Raw genomic sequence first — 19,407 nt, 5'->3', positions numbered from 1 at the left:
CGCGTATAATTCTGATTTCACCATTTCATGCTGGACCTGGAAGGACGAAAAGCTTTCTACAGTTTCTACCGATTTATTCCACCCTCACCACTTCCACCATATCACCCTCAACGTTCCTGGTGACCCCCTCCTCTTCCTCTTCCTGCGATACTGCACACGCGCAACAAGCTCCCCACCATCCCGTCCGAACACAGACGGAGCCAGAGGATAGAGGAGGGAGTAGTGCTGGAATAATTGGAATTACTGGAATTACTGGAATTACTGGAATTGCTGGAATATCTGGAGAGGCCTACGAACTACAGCAGCTACCATCTGCTAGGGAACAGCGTCAAAAAGCTAAGAGGGACGAGAAGAGGCGCTGGCTTGACGAGCAAGACGAGATGAAGTTCTCTCATAGCATCCAGTTCAACGCTGTTCCTGATTGGAGCAGCCACTACATTGCATATAGCAATCTTAAGAAGTTGTAAGTTCTATCCTCGTCCTTGCTATCTCCTATCGTATATTATTTCTTAAATATTCCTAACCGTAAGTCATCACTCGCTGTAGAATCTACGGACTCGAGAAAACTGTGCACCAACCAGCTGTCTCCGACGTCGAAACACGACCGCTCCTACGAATCGAAGAACCCGAAACCGTCTTCGGTCGCGCTCTGGATGTAGAATTAGAAAAGATCTCGTCTTTCTATGGCGTCAAGGAGAAGGAGCTATTTGACGAAGTCGATGATCTGATGCGCGATATCGAGTCGCTCAATACGGATGACTACAACGAACCCGAGCTTGCCCAGAGGCCAGTCATGCAGCAGTATCCTGCCAGCGAACAAGTGACGCATACTCTTGGCACTCGGAGTTCTAAGAGCGCCCGTAGTACGCGTTCAACTGACGACGGTGTCGATGATAGCGATGACGACGACGACGATCAAGATGAGACCTCGGCTTTGAATAGGAGGCGCCGCTTGAGCCTTGGCGGCCGACGCCGCACGGTCCCGAGTGCCATGTTCGCTTCTACCGACTTGACGGTTTCGACCGATCTTACCAGGTCGCGTAGGTACAGCATCGGATATGATGACTATGCTGAGACGGCCCAGATGTTTTCTTCTGGCATCATGCTGAAGAAGCGTATCATCGGCCTTTATGTGCAGCTGTGTGAGCTTAAGTCATACGTACAACTGAACAAGACTGGTTTTAGCAAGGTACTTAAGAAGTTCGACAAGATCATCGACAAGGAATTTCGGCCGATATACATGAAGGATGCCGTCGAGACTTCCTATCCCTTTCTACGCGAGACTCTCCAGCACGTCGAGGAGAACATCGCTAAGATGGAGAAGGCCTATGCCGACACGGTGACGCATGGCGACGAGGCTCTCGCCAAGAAGGATCTTCGGTCGCACCTTAGGGAACACGTTGTCTGGGAACGAAACACGGTATGGAGAGATCTTATCGGTCTCGAGCGTCGCGCCGAGGCCGCAAGCCTTGGAAAAGGTCTTCTCGGCGCCCAGAACGACGGGATAAAGGTGAGGCTGCAAGGTGACGATGCCCCCGTAACACCTATTAAAGAAATTGAGACACCGTTTGGACGCTTTACTTGTCCGACCTGGCTGTTCAGCTCTACTATGTTTATACTTCTTGGCATCGTGGCTATCTTTTTGGTTCTACTCCTCGTTCCTATTATGGAGATGCCCGAACAGCAGAGCTGTTTAGCTATGCTGGTGTTTGTGAGTTTGCTGTGGGCTACCGAGGTGAGTTTTGACACATTATGTCTCATCGCCTACGTAACTAACTCTATTCAAGGCAATCCCTCTCTTCGTGACTTCTCTATTAATCCCTTTCCTCTGCGTGGTCCTCAGAGTCGTCCGCGATGATAGACCGCCATATAAGAGGTTAGACTCGGTAGATGCCACTCCTTACGTCTTCGCGTCCATGTGGACACCTGTTATTATGCTACTGCTAGGCGGATTCACTATTGCTGCAGCTTTGTCCAAATGTAAGATTGACAAGCGGATTGCAACCTTCGTCCTTAGTAAGGCGGGTACGCAACCGAGGACTGTACTCGTTGCCACTATGTTCGTGGCTGCTTTTGCCAGCATGCTCGTCAGCAATGTAGCAGCTCCTGTTCTCTGCTTTTCAATTATCGAGGTAAGTTTTGACCCCTTCCGAAGTGGCCTAACCTCTCTGACAAGAAGCTTCACAGCCTATGCTGCGCAACCTCCCTTTTGACTCTAACATGTCTAAGGCGGTGATCATGGGTATAGCACTGGCTTCTAACGTTGGCGGCATGCTCTCTCCTATCGCCTCACCCCAGAACGTTTTTGCGCTTAGCGTCATGGAGCCGGCGCCGACTTGGGGCGAATGGTTCTTTGTTGTGATCCCCGTGGGTATCGTATCGATTATTCTAATTTGGATCCTTCTTCTTCTCACTTTCCAGCCTGACAAGGGTACCACGATCGTACCGATCAGGCCAGTGAAGGAACGGTTCACTGGCTTGCAGTGGTTTGTGTCAATCATATGCATTGCCACCATCGGTCTCTGGTGTGCAAGTCATCAACTCCAGTCAATATTCGGTGACATGGGAATTATCGCCATTATACCCATCGTGTTGTTCTTCGGCATTGGCATACTTACCAAAGAAGATTTCAATAATTTCCCGTGGACAATCATCATCCTCGCGGCCGGGGGGTTAGCTCTTGGCAAGGCCGTGAAATCGTCAGGGCTCCTTCATACGGTGGCGGGAAGAATCTCCAACGAAGTGGACGGGGTAGACCTCTACGGAGTTCTACTAATCTTTTCAAGTTTGACTTTGGTGATCGCAACTTTTATTAGCCACACAGTAGCTGCGCTAATTATCCTACCGCTCGTGTCGGATATCGGAAAGGGCATGGACGAACCGCATCCTAACCTACTTGTCATGGGCGCGGTACTCATGTGTAGCGCAGCGATGGGGTTGCCAACTAGCGGGTTCCCCAATATGAGTGAGTTACCTACAGCCCTATTAGATGGAAGAATAATGACTGACATGTTGCAGCGGCGATAATGAAAGAGGACCCCACGGGGCAGCGGTACTTGAGTGTTAAACATTTTATCAGCCGTGGCGTACCGAGTAGTTTGTTGACTCTGGTGGTTGTAGTCACCCTCGGATACGGGGCCATGCGGATTATCAGAATGTAGAGGATTTGCCTAGGTTGAACTGGTAGTATGATGGTTGTATATGTTATACCTACCTAAGGTATGTTATAGAATATTAGATGGCTGTGTACATACGAGATGGAATATGGACGACTTTCTACATAGAATTTTAGATAATGTAAATTTGGACCCTGGTTATCATGCCATAGCTACTACAATCTGCGTATACTATATAAGGCTGGTTTGTGTTTGCATGTTGTACCTAATGTAAGGAAATTCAGACATGTGCAAGTACATGTGTTATTAGGTACCTATGTATTTAACACTGCGTATCCAATGGGAAGCATACGTGGATCCGGCATTTACTACTACCTAATAAGGGTTAGGAGCTTACCTATGTGGTCATAGCTTGAGGTATCAAAGCCTCAAAGGGTATTGTACCTTGTACCCACTTTCAATAGCTTCAACACAAACATTGGAAGTCTCCAACTCTCAGATGACATATGTACCTACAGTAGGTACATACCTTACCTAACTCATTACCTTATGTACCTACCTCTTACCTCCTACCTCCTACCACTTTGAACTTACACCAACTTAAACATACTTCTTTTCTTCTTCTTTTTTTAAGACCTATATAAAATATATGCACTTCCCACACGTCCTACACATTGCTACGAGGATCTACGAACCCAACTACTTCCATTGGACATATAAATACAACAATCAATGCCTATCCTCCCAGGATAGCTCCCGAGCACCATGCTCTCCGCATTCACGGCTCGCCCCATCATCGAGCTGAGGCCGCGCGACAAGTCTAAGATAGAAACAATACTAGCTTATGGTTTGTATCACCGCTTCTTAATAGTATCGTGCAACTGTTACCTATCTGATAATCTAATACCGTACTTGAGCTTGTATAGGCGATCGCGTTCTTGTTGGGCTAAACACGGGCTCTTTGAGGATTTACCGCCTGAACGACCTGTCACAATCTACTACTACCAACGGTACACACTCTCCGACTAGTCCACAACGAGAATCGAATGGAAGCTCCAGTACAAACCCCACAGACCTTTTGCGTGAAGTAGAGAAGTTCTCCACTCGCGCCATCGAGCAGCTTGCCATCATCAAAGAGTCTAATACTATCGTTTCCCTCTCCAACTACTACGTCTCCCTTCACGATCTCCAAACCTACGAATTAATCGAAACGATACCGCGAACCAGGAATGCCACCTGCTTTGCTATCACCAGCAACATCGTCAAGGATGCTGCCACCGGCATACCCGAGATTATCAGCCGTCTCGCTGTAGCTGTGAAACGGCGACTCCTGCTGTGGAGCTGGCACGAAAGCGAGTTACATGATGAGGTTACTGAGATTATGCTTCCTGAAGCCATCAGGACTCTTACTTGGGTAAATGCGACCAAGATAGTCTGCGGCATGAATGCAGGATACGTACTGGTCGATGTGGTTACTTTAGAAACGCAAGAGATCGTGGGACTGGGTGCCGCTGCGACCGGAGGGCAGGGTAGCAGGTTCGGTGCAGCCAGTATGGGTTATATGGGGCTCGGAGGTTACATGCCAAAACCGCTATCCACGAGGTTAGCCGAGGGGCAAATGCTGCTTGCAAAAGACATCAACTCGCTATTCATTGATGTGGATGGAAGGCCGTTAGAGAAGCGTCAGGTGCCGTGGCAGAGTGCGCCCGAGAGCATTGGATACAGCTACCCTTACATCTTGGTACTCCAGCCGCCCATCAAAGGTACATTAGAAGTGCGGAACCCGGACACATTGAGTCTCCTACAGACGATAGAGCTCCCCGGAGCAGCGCAGTTACATTTTCCGCCACCGACCGTTAGTCTTGCCCACGCCGGTAAGGGATTCCATATAAGCAGTGACCGTGCTGTATGGAAAATGGAGGCTACGGACTACGATACTCAAGTCAAGGAACTTATAGACAAGGCTAACTACGACGAAGCTATAAGCGTGCTCGGCATGCTTGAAGATGCACTGTTGAAGGATAAGACCGGCACCATGCGTGAGGCCAAGATGCTGAAAGCGGAAGTACTATTCAAGAAAAGGAAATTCGCGGAAAGCTTGGCATTATTTAATGAGGATGAGGTGCACGCGCCTGCTCAGAGGGTACTGAGGTTGTACCCTAGGATAATTGCTGGTGACCTCTCTGCTGAACCTACACAAGAGGAATCGTCAGAGGAGGAAGAAGAGCAAGAAGAGGATGAAAAGGTCAACGGCGACAAGGCCGCCAAGGGCGACATGCCTGTCGAGGTCGCATCCCCGTCTAAACCGGGCGCCTTCGCAAAGTATTGGATGGGACACCGCAAAACGGATTCCGATACAGCGTCCATCGCATCCTCTAAAAGGGGTGGGACTGATAATGAAGATGCCGCAAGCGTGAGGGTTATGCCAAAGAAGAAGAAGAAGGGCACGGATGAGGATGGGCCGTTAGAAGGAAAAGAGTTAGTCAAGGCCGTTCGCGAACTCAACGGCTACCTGGCTGGTACTAGAGCTCGTCTACAGCGATGGATCGACCCGGCAACTGGGAAGCTGAAACGGCGCCAGACAGAAGCTAACCGCGATTCTATGATAAACTTACATGAGAACCTCGACGTTCTACTTACAAACTCCCATTCGGAGTCCGATGAGCAACTTGAACACGAGCTGAAGCAAACTTTTACCTTGGTTGATACAGCACTGTTCCGTGGGTTAATGTTTGTTACCCCGACGCTTGCTGGTTCTCTCTTCCGCATCCCGAACTTCTGCGATCCCGCAGTAGTAAACGAGCATTTGCTTAAGCATAACCGGTATAATGAGTTAGTTGATTTTTTCTACGGAAAGAAGCTCCACCGCGAGGCGCTCACCCTCCTTCGCAAGTTCGGCAACGCGGAAACGGAGGGGGAGTCAGCTAAGCTGGACCTTAATGGGCACGTGGACGTCGAAGTCGTCATACCTGAACAGCTCCGGGGTTCGCATAGGACAGTCGGCTATCTACAGAGTCTGCCACCAGAGATGATCGATATCATTCTCGAGTTTGCTGACTGGGTCCTTCGGCGGGATCCCGACCAAGGCATGGAGATTTTTCTGGCAGATAGCGAAAATGCCGAGACCTTGCCGCGTGAAAGGGTTGTCCGGTATCTCGGCGCCATAGATGTCAACCTAGAAATACGGTATTTGCAACACATCATCACGGAGCTAGAAGACGGCACGCCAGACTTTCACAACCGGTTAGTAGAGCTATTAGTCCAGGCACTAAAATCAGGCGAGCGAGACGAAGCCTGGAGTAAGAAGCTGGATAGTCTAGTGGCATTCCTGAAAGCAAGCCAGCAGTACAGCCTTAGCAAAGCACTAAGCATAATTCCTCGTGATGGTGAGTCATCTAACCCTATAAATTATAGGGGAAATTAACAGCGTCGTCTAATAATATGTAGATTCTGTATTTTACGAAGCTCGGGCTATAGTATTCAGCAACATGGGCTCGCACAAGCAAGCACTGGAGATCTACGTATTCAATATGCAGGACTATACTAAAGCGGAAGAGTAAGTGATTACACAATCTATTGGTAGTGACTGTTAACTGACAAGAGATGTTAGATATTGCAATCACATTCACGCGCTACCTAGCTCTCGCCGGGAATCCTTTGCCGCTTCGTTGTCTGCGGACGAGGAAGATCGCGATCCCGACTCGAAGCCGTCTATCTACCACATGCTTCTCTCGCTATACCTTAATCCACCGGCACCTAACAAGCCAAATCTTGGCCCGGCCTTGTCGCTCCTTTCGAGACACGGTTCGCGTCTACCAGCAGAGTCAACTTTGTCCCTTATACCAGACGACTTGCCCGTGACGGAGCTCGAATCGTACTTCCGAGGCCGGATCCGCGCAGCTAATAGCGTGGTATCGGAGTCGCGCATCATCGAGGGGCTTCGCAAAACGCAGCTCATCAATACCCAGGCGTTGCTGCTGCTCGGCGACGGTATCTCCGGCGGGCAGAGCGGGCGCGGTAGGAAGGTAGTTATCGGCGAGGAGAGAGTATGCGGTGTCTGCCACAAGAGGCTAGGTAACAGCGTGGTAGCAGTGCTTCCAGATAATAGCGTAGTCCACTACGGATGTCTAGGAAGGCGAGGGCGCAGCATGAGCGGTAGCCGGAGCGAGGTGATCGCTGGGTCATGGGGGAGACACGGATAAACCAACTGATATCTAACACAGCTCATATACATAGCCGGGGAGCGAAATCGAACTATTATATCATCGGGGCAGGGGGTATTTTCGGGGCCCGAACGGTTGGTTCGTCAAGGCAGAAGGAATGGACCATTGTCGCATATATCGATGGCGCGCAGGTGTTCCGGTTCATTTAGGCCTTAGAGCATTCCAATGGGTATCGTTGCATGCTTCTGGAGAGCAGCGGCGATTAAGCAGGCAATACCCCCTTCGTGTAGTTAAATTGATAACGTTTTCTTGCTGCGTTGTTGGTTTAGAGAAGCATAGAAGAGTAGCCTCGAGCAAACGTCCACGTCGAGCATCCAGCCATCATTCCTCATCATCTTCTACTACCTCCTCCCCATAATTCTCCTCCTCGACCGCCTCGTCGACGCCAGCAGCCGTAATGCTCTTCCCGCCCCTTTTACCATCCCCAATGACAGCCGCTTCGTGAGCCTCTTTTTCCATGCGCGCTGTCAGCTCACTGTTTACATCGTCTTGTAGAGAAGACACTGCTTCACGCAGGGTGCGTAGGTATAACGTTTTGTGGTCTGTAGTGCCGGATTCGGGGAGGGAGAGGGATGTCGAAAGTGCAAAGGCTTCGGCTGACGATATCGAAGGGTCGGAGGAGTTGGAGTTGGTGTATGTTGCTTTTAGATAGGCTGCTCGGTTCTTTGCCGAGGTGTTATCGTCGGAAGAAGGTGCTGGGGAAGAGGCGGAGGGCGGCATTGTGGATGAATGTGAGAAGATGTGAGAAGATGTATAAGACCTGTAACCTGTAAACGATTTAAGAACATAAGGCATAAGGTATATGATTGTTTTTACTTGGGTGGAAGTTTAAGATTGTGGAACTTTAGATGATGGCGGGGCAGCAAGTAAAAGGAGCGCGGGGTGTGTGGCTAGTGCTATCTAGTACCTAAAGTAGGTACCTAGGTACATAACCATGTGGATGCAGCAGGTACATTCGATCTAAACGTACTTTTAGTGGCGCATCGTAACGTGGACACTAAGGTTTAATGTTGCATTCATGTTACATTTCATGTACCTAGTACCTAGTACATACGTTAGGTATTAGAACTTCATATCAGATCGGCGGCGCTGCAATAACCAACCTTTTCAACACCTAACCCACTTCTGTATTATACAGTTCTGCAATTGTATAATACCACCTATCTCCGCGCCGACTACTCGGCTACTGATAAATCTACATATTCAATCGGAGATATATTTGCGCTACTACACCCGTGTACGGTAATTGAGGAGCGCAAATCCATAGTCAAGATACCGGGGGTCGGGTGTCGATCATACATACCGCTGGTTCGGGGAGAAGATGTAACGGAATTTGGGAACTCGGACCTTTTTCTATCACACAATGCAGCCAGCACGATCCCAGCAGAGAGCACCGGGGAGCTTCTCTCCTCTCCCCGGTACTGCTTCTTCGGCTTCCACCGCCGCAGCCGCAGCCGCTTCCTCTTCCTCCTCCTCCTCCTCCTCCGCTTCCCTGAGACCTCAAATTCGTAGGATAGACACATCGTCAAATGACGATACTGTTTCCGTTTCTAAGACGAGAGCTCCTCAGAGCCCCGTTGTCAGTCCGCATAACTTCTCCCGTCCCACTCGACCTAGTATCGAGCTTCCGCAGTCGAGAACTGCCTCGCCATTGACCTTACCTCCTACTCGCGTCGGTCACGTAAGAAAGCACTCGCAAACCCAAGGCCATTTCGAACCCACGTTACCTTCCACGAGCATATCCAACCTTTCCCAAGTCGTCATGTCTCAGGCCCAGACACCAGCCTCGGCCCCAGCCCCGGCCCAGGCTACCGGCGCGACACTCTCGGCTAGTCAAATAGCCGCCCAGGCCGCCGTGATGCAGCACCAACAACATAGTCGTCATCGATCGCAAACCGTCCCTTTCCCTGGCAGCGATGCCCATGACTCCTTGAAAAGATCAGGCCCGAAGCCAATAACCGGTCACCGCAGCCCTCCTATGCTAAGTCTAACCGAAGCGAGCGCCCCGCGAGATAACGGCTTTAGCGCGCAAGGATATCATAACGGCCTGCTGGGAAGTCATGCTGCCGCTGCTGCCGCGGCGAATGTTGTCTTTCCAAGGTCTCCCCAAACTTCGCCTAGCATACCACCGCCAGATCAGTCTTTCCCTACACCTACGCCCCTAGCCGCTTCGGAGAAGCCTGTCAAGGCCGAGAAGTCCAAGGTCAAGCTATTTTCTCGGCCAAAGAAGATTGATACCAAGGGTGAAGCGAAAGAACGACCGATGCCGAGTCCCGGAAAGATTGGCTCTGCTCTGGCTTCGCTACAGCGCGCCAATTTTAGCACAACCAGCTTAGTAGATTCGCAGTCATTCTATAACCTGGGCAACTCATCTGCCGCCACAATCCGACCAGTTGACCCGTCTATGGAGAGAGAAGGCAAGGAAAAAGATAAGGAGAAGAAACACCACTTTCTATCGCGGCAGAAACATAAGCTTAGCAGTAAAGATGACTATCATCTCCCACTTTCCTCTGCTGCTAGCAACTCCCGACCCGTCGATCCTAGCGCGCCATCAAGCCTCTATAATTTCAACCTACCACCGAGCCCGGGTCCGAACAACAATATTGGTAAAAGCGTCAGCGGGCTAGACTTGCGACACGGAGGGCGTGCTCTCCGCGAGAAGCGGAAGGACGACAACGAATCGACATACGGGGTTGGCACGGAATGGCCCGGGCCTAGTAGTTTCGGGTCGGCAGCAGCAGCTACGCATTCTTACCTTTCGGAACCTATCGATTCTGTTAAATATGGGCTTCATAATATGTCTCTGGACGACGCCTGGCCGTTCTTGAGGGCCAAATTACTGGTCATTTTCGAGGGTGAGGATCTACGGTTGCCGGTGGAGGATTTCAACCGAGTTGTAACCATGCATATCCAATACTGCATACAACGCCGTCTGGCCCATATCATTATCGACGATCTACGAGATCTCCTTTCGACAGGCTTTGCCTCGCTTGACCACACACTGCGCACAACTTCTGAGGATAGGTTGATCCCCTCTTTAGTAGAGCTATGGATCTTCACATTCACAAATGTCTTACCTTATATGCAGGCAATCTTTCTCCCACTGGACCTAGAGTTCTCCGGCTGCGGATCCTTGTTGACCCCCGAGCAGGCGCGGGACTTCTGGGGCGGGGTGGTAGCTAATGCAGCACCGAATGCCCAGCTAGGCGGATCAAATGCCGAGCCGCATTTGTCACCGGCATCAAGCATTCTTAACGTTCGAAGGCTTGTACTGATCTCATACCGAGATTCCCTGATCCTTCCTCGGTACGAGAAGCTCAAGACTATATTCTCCCGGTTATCTCTTGAGCACTTGCCATCTTCGCTCGCCTCTCTCGCGTTAGCATCGCCGCCGCTCTTAAACGAGAGCATGACATCCCTCTCGACTTCACCAAATGATCCGTTATCGGGCCGCCCTGGAACAGCCATGTCGCTAGATCCAAGCGTCGCAAGCTACAATTCAACCTCAACGACAGTCTTCGGCAACGACTCAAATCCGTCTCGGAGCCGTGCTATCAGCAACGTATCTTTCGGCAGCGGGGTGTCCGACGGAGCCTCTACTGGTACCGGAAGTCTGCTCAGGTCCTTTACGCCGCAGACAAGAGACGGAGGTAGGGAAGTGCTAGGAAGCGTGCGGGAACAGAACGTGGAGGATAGCAAGCAGGTCACGGATATGGTAGGCCGTATGCTTCAGTGCATGAGCGTATTGGCTAGCGTCGACACAGGCGTCAACCCAGCCGATACGGACGAAGCAAGCAAGATGGTAGCCGAGCTAGGCCGGTTGCTCAAGTTAAATTGGCTGGGTAGAGGTCGGACTGGTAGGAACCGGAGGGGTATGGTTGGAGGAAGAGTTAAGCGACAGGACAACAATAGCTCTATCAACCATGGCCTCTTAAGGGAAGGGATACGCGAAGGTATTGAGGTAATTTAATTTTGTATCTACATAGCGTGTGTATTAACGCATCACTGGCGGAATTACGGCGTCTGGCCACACTGGATTGGTTTTAAGTGCATCACTAAGGCGGGCGACGAGAAAAGCTTTGAATTGGATCAATATCATATTATCTTTTGAATATCTAGCGGCTAGCCAAATGGTTTTAAATTCCAAGAAATCTATGTCTGCGTCGACCCCATGAAAAACGCATAATGAAATGGTACTACCTGGGATTTCGTTAGTAAGAAATTCTAGAAACGATGAATTGCTAGCAAAATATAAAATCTGCGGTGTCGTTCAGACATCCAAGGAAGGATTATGCTTTCATCTGCTCCTCAAAAGGCTCTGAGTGGAGCTCAAGTGGAAACTGCGAATGTGGTTGGAAATTTTCATCATGAAAACACCATGAATAGGATCTCGAGTATAGAAAAAGCCGACTAACCTGGACTAAGTTTGGAAAATGTTCCTAGAAAGTATACGGTATAGAAACCCTATTGTTGAGTTAGCAAAGTGCTGAGATCTTGTGATGCGAAGCGCAGCGGCACAACATGATCCCCAATCCATCCCATCACATGCTACCACAGGACGTGGATCGCGTGATGGGAAGTCAGACAAATAATACTGGCAAGTAACAGGCATCCACCGTAGCAGAATAGCCCGAACAGACTAGATTTCTTTCAAGGTCGATTCAGTTGGGAAAAGAAGACAACTTTTATAGGATGTCATCCTGTTGATTGGGGAAATATGCCGGAAAGTGGTATGCTTTTTGCATTGCTGGTGAAGGAGATAGAACAACAAACCTTTTAAAAAGACACTGCAGCAAGCGTAGGCATTAGTTTCGCAATCTGAACATGTCTATCTCCGGCTGTAGCCTCTAAAAGATAGATTGGGAAGGGGGAGAGAAGAATGTTGTGAGAAGGAAAAAAGATGAATTTCTAAAGCAGAGCGCGACGTTTGAAGCTTTTGAAGTCGCGCCAGCAGAGAAAAAAAAAAAAAAAAAAACTTAATGTGGATCGGGCGGGACCCGGGAGGTGGAAACGGATCAACCCCGCCGGGCGGAAAATTTGAGTGTCACGTGAGACAAACGGGCTGCTTAAGATACCTAAGGTTAGGTAAGGTTCCTGCCAATTGCCAGCTGCCAACGTTGCTGTCAAACACGGGCACTAAAAATAATATACATATTCCAACTTGCATAAAGTGTATGGATACAGTACTATTCAAATTGCTTATTCACTGTATGGATGCTGTTTATGTAATGTCTTATTGCCATACTACTTCCCGCAATCTTCCGAGTATTAGTCATTTCATACATGTGTGTATCCTGTGCATCTTTTCATTTCTGTCTTCTACATCTATCAGGCTGTCAGGTGACATAAAGTTAACGGATATAATTCTTTGAAGCAGTATTGAGCAAGCTGATCTCCTTGGTCTTTCGTTACCTCGTCCCTGGATGCAATAGTCCTTATGGCTATTATAGTTAACAGGATAAGAGCAAAAGCAACCAAACCGGTGTACTATGAGAGACCAAGTGATGTGTATTGTATGTATTCCAAGCTATTCAATGTCTTGGAGTGTAGTATAGAACATATAGTATGTTAAGATATGACTACGACTAAGTTGATACATGCTGTAAGCTCATGCCTACACGCCACACAAGTCAATGGCTTTAACTCTCCCACTCCATATTTAAATGCTGAGCTTGGATGGATACATGTCCAGGCAACAAAATGAAAGAGGATGATATTTTCGAAGGACTTATCAATTGAATGGCCAGGCCCAATATGAAGCCCAAAACGTTATCTTATATAAGTATAACTGCTAGTTAAGCCTATAAAATTCTACACTCTCCCGCTCTGCTATAACACTTCAACAATACATAAGACCTATTTATCCCCCTATTGGACCATCGGGGCTAGTCGGGAAGGAAGCGAAACTTAAAAGAAGTTAAGCTCTGATAAGACAGGGGCTAGGCCTTGTCAAATTACCACATATGCTGATATCGCGCACGTGGACTAGGTACAGTGCATTGGATACAGTATATATACTCTCGGGAATATTCATTACTCTTTTAGTGAATACTAAATCTCTGCGTAGATAATCTCGCACTGTTTACCTGCCACCTCTATTGGGCCTCCCCCAACCCAAAGAGCGAGAAAGATCCATTGGGATTACATACATCCACACATGTTCTCCCCCATCCACTTTCAATACCAACACTTCCACTAGACTAAATTATCTACACAGTACTCGGTACAATGTGTCACTAAATTATCATCGCATCGAATCTACCGAACTCAGCGAGCCGTACCACCTTTCGTCGGTCGCGACTATCGGATCCAACGAGAAGGCATATCGAAGAAAAGAATAAAGAATTAAGCGCGCGAAGTTCCAGCCCGTCCTCTAAGCCCCTCCCCCCAAACCCTATGTACATGTAGGTACTCTATGTATGTACTTACATACAGGGTACCTACCATCTAGCGGCGTCTAATCCAGAGGGTCAAGTCTCCCCGTAGGCGCGGAGAATAGCATATTCGTTTTATGATACCCTTCTATTCCATCTCATTCATCATATCCCTCCTTTTGCAAATAGCAAAATAGCCACCGCCTTACCTGGCTCAGCCCAGCTCGTTCATTTACTTCCACTGAATTTTACAGTCTGCCACTACCGCATTAACCACCACCTCTCTTCTTCTTCCTTTTCTTCTCTCCATCGTTACCTACCTTATACTTAATACTTTTCACGCCTTCTACTTACCGTGTCCCCCTTTCTTCCCCCAATTTCTCGCCCTTTTTTATTAGCCTATTACCCGCCGTCCGCGTTGTTGCAAACTATCGGGAACAACTTCGCTAGAAAATGAAAAAAAGATCGCTCACCGTTGCTGCTTAAGATCGAACCAACACTAAAATCATAATATAATACACCAACTTATGCACTGCATAAAATCATACCACGATAGCACCGTGTTAGCAATCTAGATCTACTGTCGATTAGTACTGTACTATACCGTACCTGGGTCGAATCTCACGACGCCAACGCCAACAACTAATAACACCCACTTGTATCGCATCGTGCACGTCCGCCTCTTTTGCTTCCGGCTGGGCTACCCACGCGCGCCAACGACACTAGCAACAACAGCGACGTAGCTCGGTCAATTGTTCCGACGACGGCGACGACCATACGATCATCATATCGAGATACATTCATAAAGTGATCGGTCTTTGGAGCGAGCCTCAGGTAGTGTATCTTGTCGCTAACCTAATCAGCCATTTTATTTCTGCAACCTCTGTGCTATCGCACAGCGCGCATCCGGAGATTCTATTATAATCGCGTTCTAGGATCAAACGAAATCATCCCTCATCAGCCTTCTTCTCTCTATACTCTACTCATTTCAACGCGATCTACATCTATATGTCTCTAATCATCTCCAACTTCGAATTACGCCTCCAGTCTGACCTTAAAACCGCGACGACGACACTAAAAAACTAGTATACACGTTTCATGATCGGCGATCGCATTGCGTCAAGTCGCATCCACCCATAGCATAACCAGTAGAAAGAGGGGGGAGCCTGTAGGCGTTTGCCCGTGGAGGGACGAGAAAAGGAAATTAAAAAATCCAAGGAACTGCTGCACGCAAAGCTCTCACCAAAGCCGATCGATCAATCACATCGGGACCGCGACGACGGATAAAAGCAACTAAAGCGTATGAAACAACGGTTACGGTTGGGCGTCGATATCCACGTCGTGGATAGTCGACACTATTAGAAATGATGGCAAGCATGGGACCCGGTGGCTTTCATCCAGGCATGCAGCAGCATCCCGGCGCTCATCCAGGACATCCTATGGGCGCTCCAGGTATGGCTCACAACCCAAGCCAACCGGGAGCTCAGCCGGGTATGCCTCCTCAGATGGCTGCTCACATGGCCGTATCCGGACCTGGTGGACAGGTCAATCCCGCGGCCATGATGGGAGCCATGCCTCCCGGTGCTGGTGGCCCCAATGCCCATGCTCTACAGCACCTGAACCCTCAGCAGCAGCAGCAGATATTCCAACAGCAACAATTCGCATGTAAGCCGAGAGATTTGCTCACCCTGGCTCAAGGCCGTATTGACGACAATCAAATCGTGCTAACAGCCCATAGTAGCAACCCAGAATCCCCAAATGATTGCCCAAATACAGCAGCAAAGAATGTTGCAGCAGAGGCAGGCGATGATGCAACAGCAGATGTATGGGGGCATTCCTGTGAATATGCAGGGGATGAACATGGGTAACATGACGGCTGCCCATTTCTCAGCTTTGAGAAACAACGCAAATATGCGAGTCGGCGGCAATATGGCCCATATGCAGCAACAGGCGCATCTTGCTCAGCAGGGCCAACATCAAAATCCTCAGCACGCTCAGGTAGTTATACGCACCCCCACGCGTTTCGAGCATCCCGATTCTAGACTTCGTGCTGACAACTATATTCACTTGCAGCATATGCTTGCGCAGCAAATGGCAATGCAACAGCACCAAGCCCAGCAGCAAGCGAATAACCAGATGCACCAAGGTAACCAGCCTGGCCATCCCGGACAGATGAATGCCCAGCAGATCCAAATCCAACAGGCACAGCTAGCACAATCGATGGCGCAACAGGTCCCGCAAGGCCCTCAAGGCCAGGGACCTCAACCTCAGCCCCAAGGGCAACCACAGCAGCAAGGACAGCAGCAACAACCGTCACAGCAACAGCAGCAGCAGCAGCAGCAGCAGCAGCAGCAGCAGCAACAGCAGCAACAGCAACAGCAGCAGCATCAGCAGCAGCAGCATCAGCAGCAACAGCAGCAACAGCAGCAACAACAGCAACAACAGCAACAACAGCAACAACAACAACAGCAGCAGCAGCAGCAGCAGCAGCAGCAGCAACCGGGTCAACAGCAACAAGGCCCACAGCCAGGTCAGCAACCGCAACAGAATTCGCAAGGTCCCCAGAGAGCCCCGACGCCGGCAGTTGCACAACCGAACCAACCTCAGAACCAAGGTCCCAATCCCGCACAAGGTAATCAACCGCAGCAACCGCAAGGCCAAGGACAACCACCGAACGGCCAACAAAGCCAACCTCAGCAACCCACCCCGCAGGCGTTACAGGCAGCCCATATGCAACTGCCAAATAGCATCCAGCAGCAGTTACTACATCATCAACAACAACAGCAAAAGAACGATGGCATGAAGGGCCAGTGCCTCTTAAAGCTGCTTCAGTTCGGCGAGCACCTTAGTGCCTATCCTGTCAGTACTAAGTTTTCTATACCTACCGAACTTGGCTTGCTGGGCCTTAACCATGTTTAAGACTAAACACTAATATGCCTCACTCCCTAGGGCCCTCGGACAAAGGATGACCTTGCGTACTGGAATAGCTTTGTAGCGCAATTCTTCTCGATGAGAGGCGTTTTTAGAATCTCTCTATTTTATATTGGTAGTGACACAGGTAATGAAGAGCACGCGGATAAGCAGTACGATATAACACAACCTGCGCTAGCACGCTACTTTCATACACATTACGAGAGCGGCATCCGAAGGATCAATTTGACGTTCGAGAGAGGCATTTCTGACAGACCATTGCCGAACGGTTGCCATTTCATCGAGAGCCAAAGAGCGCACTTGACCTACTGGTTCGACAATTCTCATGTAAGTTGCACAAGCTGCCCTACATATTCAACCCTGTATGGCAGCATTCTAACGGCTTGGCAATTAGCTCGTCGCGACAGGAATACTCCGAGCTCAGTTTGACAGCGAGCAAAAACTAGATCTATTAGAATTCGTCACGCAAAGCCACGAGGAGTATCACTCGAGGAAGATGGTTACCGAGGCGGCGAGACCGGCGCACAACTGGGTCAAAGAATGGCTCAAGGTTAATAACCAGGACTCGCGATTGTCGCCGGAGATGAGCAAGAAGGGAAAGGCGAAGACATTGAAGTCGCCACCAAATCCACCCCCGGATATTGACCTACCTCCGTCAGCCGTCAAACAAAACATAGGTCTCACAGAAGGCGTGTTCCAATTCCTCGAGGTACGAGCTCTTCGTTTTGTAGTTTGTGCGCTTTTACTAACATAGTATATCCTAGATCATAGAAGTCGTTGGACAGATGAATGTGAGTTGGATGCTTCCAATCAATAAAATATTACCGAGTCGCCTATGGACTCTATATGCTCTATATATCTCCTACTAACATGTACAATTGTTTAGCCATTGTTCAACTTTTACCATTCGCATCCAGGCCTCTCTCCTTACGCTGCACTTGAGCAGTACGTCAACCAGAATATTACCAACGCCCCGCAGCAACCGTTAGTGAATGGCCAACCTCAAGGCACTGGCCCACCCAACCCGCGGACTCCCAGTTTTGGCCAATTCCCCATGGGCACTTCACCAGCTACCGCGCATCTGCAGCTTCCCAATTCGCCTCACATGGGCAGCCCCGCTCAGGGACACATGCAAGCACCTGGCATGCAACTACAACAGAGTCAGCAAGGAACAAGCTCTAGCGGGCCCAGCGCTAATACAAGTCCAGCAAGCAATAAGCGAAGAAGGCCTTCAACGGTAAAGGCCGAGGAAGAAAACGGCGCCCCAACACCCGCGAGTATCGGAGTCCCTCAGGTAAACGGCGTTGCAATGGCCAACAAGAAGCCACCCGGAACACCTCGACTACAAAAGCGTGCGAAGGGTAACTCTTCATGATATCTCGCGCCCTCCGGAGTAGGCACGTTTGAGGAAAGAAAAAAAAATATAATAAAGCTGGCATAGCGACGTCGCATCTGATTACGGAATTCCGTACTGTTGTTCGGTCTCGGCTCGGTTGCTTTATACGCACTACTACATCGGCTGGACGTTCAGGATTTTGCATTGTTTTGGGGATTAGGAAGGTTTGGAGGCTCTGAGCGATTCCCACCCACGATTTGACGTTTCTGACAGGGCCGGATTAATCACCTGATATCTCTATCTTCACCATTATTCCCTATGGGGAAAGCAAAGAAAAATCGGCGTTAGTCCACGGTTGTACCATTTGATTCGAGCCGCTGAAAGGGTTATTATATGCGGATATGACTGTGCTGAGGAATTATTGCCAATTCCAAGCAGATTTTTCAAGTATCCGCCCCGTGTACGATTATTTTACATTGCAGCCGGCCTCGCATTGCGCCCTTCAATGCGCGGTGCAACCTATATCTTTTTCTGTCTCTTTCTTATTGTTCAAACAAAATCTGTCGGGTGCGAGTAGATGCAGGATGAAGAAGACATGGGTAGAGCGGGACAAGCTGAGTTCTTGGGAGGCAAGCGAGATATGATTACATACAAGGATTGGTACACGCATCTTCTGATGCGCTCATTCGAACTGGGATACTCATTGTATTTGGCAATATTCTCCGTATAGCTCATCAACTTGAGATGTGAACACCCTTGCTGCTTATCGCTGTATCTTACTAGCTATTCTCGTTTTATCAACTGTGGAATATAATACTACTAGCTTCCCTACCTGTGATTATTTCCATGAGCTTTTTGGGATGAGAACTCCACATCTGAGAACATTATATGTTAGACAATACATGACAGAAGAGATCCAAGCGAGGACAATTTTGAAATCTGCTTGGAGTTATTACCCCTTTGTCGATCTTGCCCAATGATATAATAGGCGTGGTAGCGAAAAGGTTGGCATTTCGATACTACTTGGATCCTCTGCTTAAAAGGTATAAGGCCAGAAGGCCGAAGATATTCGGCGCCATGGTCTTCTGTATTCGGACTAATCTAAGCGCAAATCTATCTAGGACAATATCAATGTATGAAATAGCTAGGTTAGATATGTAACAGAACAAGTCCGCCTTTTGCTTTTCGTCCCCCGCAACAAGACGACGAAAATAAGGGGTAACAAATGGGACAAGCCCATGCCTAGGTATCCTCTCAACTTGTCTGTTCTCAAGGTATTTGTTTGTGTTGATAACAATGTATTTACTACCTAGCTTATTTATTCCGAGCGTAGGTTATCTACTAGAAAATGTAGATATGCCTGGACATAGAACAAGCTACCTATTGTGAAATTTGGTAAGCTGTTGGTTCTGTTAGGATTCTAGATG

General features: G+C 48.9%; 4 protein-coding genes across 4 annotated transcripts; 3 read left to right on the top strand and 1 right to left on the bottom strand.

Moving 5' to 3' along the window:
* Positions 1-380: 380 nt before the first annotated feature.
* F4813DRAFT_383713 (SPX domain-containing protein) lies at positions 381-7,318 on the top strand (the record flags this gene model as incomplete). Its single annotated transcript, XM_049245977.1, has 9 exons — positions 381-463; positions 547-1,735; positions 1,788-2,132; positions 2,188-2,969; positions 3,878-3,963; positions 4,043-4,103; positions 4,170-6,502; positions 6,564-6,672; positions 6,727-7,318. The coding sequence occupies 9 exons, from the start codon at positions 381-383 to the stop codon at positions 7,316-7,318; spliced, it is 5,580 nt and encodes a 1,859-aa protein (XP_049094808.1).
* A 342-nt stretch (positions 7,319-7,660) lies between these two features.
* Positions 7,661-8,059, bottom strand: F4813DRAFT_394291 (uncharacterized protein; the record flags this gene model as incomplete). The annotated part of the gene is made up of 1 exon (XM_049247539.1): positions 7,661-8,059. The coding sequence occupies one exon, from the start codon at positions 8,057-8,059 to the stop codon at positions 7,661-7,663; it is 399 nt and encodes a 132-aa protein (XP_049094807.1).
* Positions 8,060-8,801: 742 nt separating this feature from the next.
* F4813DRAFT_376697 (HbrB-like protein) lies at positions 8,802-11,422 on the top strand (the record flags this gene model as incomplete). The annotated part of the gene is made up of 1 exon (XM_049245153.1): positions 8,802-11,422. A coding segment is annotated over exon 1 (2,203 nt), but the record flags the coding sequence as incomplete, so codon positions are not given.
* Positions 11,423-14,379: 2,957 nt separating this feature from the next.
* On the top strand, positions 14,380-18,200 carry F4813DRAFT_289124 (LIM-domain binding protein-domain-containing protein). Its single transcript, XM_049240598.1, has 7 exons — positions 14,380-15,378; positions 15,455-15,663; positions 16,129-16,572; positions 16,663-16,971; positions 17,039-17,353; positions 17,409-17,435; positions 17,531-18,200. The coding sequence occupies exons 1-7, from the start codon at positions 15,078-15,080 to the stop codon at positions 18,017-18,019; spliced, it is 2,094 nt and encodes a 697-aa protein (XP_049094805.1). The 5' UTR covers positions 14,380-15,077; the 3' UTR covers positions 18,020-18,200.
* The last annotated feature ends 1,207 nt before the right edge of the window (positions 18,201-19,407 follow it).

This window comes from Daldinia decipiens (genome assembly GCF_022478715.1).
Source record: "Daldinia decipiens strain CBS 113046 unplaced genomic scaffold F4813scaffold_58, whole genome shotgun sequence".
In the NCBI taxonomy this organism is placed as follows: domain Eukaryota; kingdom Fungi; phylum Ascomycota; class Sordariomycetes; order Xylariales; family Hypoxylaceae; genus Daldinia; species Daldinia decipiens.
This window is presented reverse-complemented; position numbering and strand designations above follow the sequence as displayed.

Coding starts and splice junctions, on each gene's coding strand:
- F4813DRAFT_289124 (XM_049240598.1), top strand. CDS start 15,078: ATGATGGCAAGCATGGGACCCGGTGGCTTTCATCCAGGCATGCAGCAG. Junction 15,664..16,128: donor TGGCCCATATGCAGCAACAG/GCGCATCTTGCT, acceptor CAGCAGCAACAG/CAGCAACAGCAGCAACAACA. Junction 17,436..17,530: donor AAGTCGTTGGACAGATGAAT/GTGAGTTGGATG, acceptor ACAATTGTTTAG/CCATTGTTCAACTTTTACCA.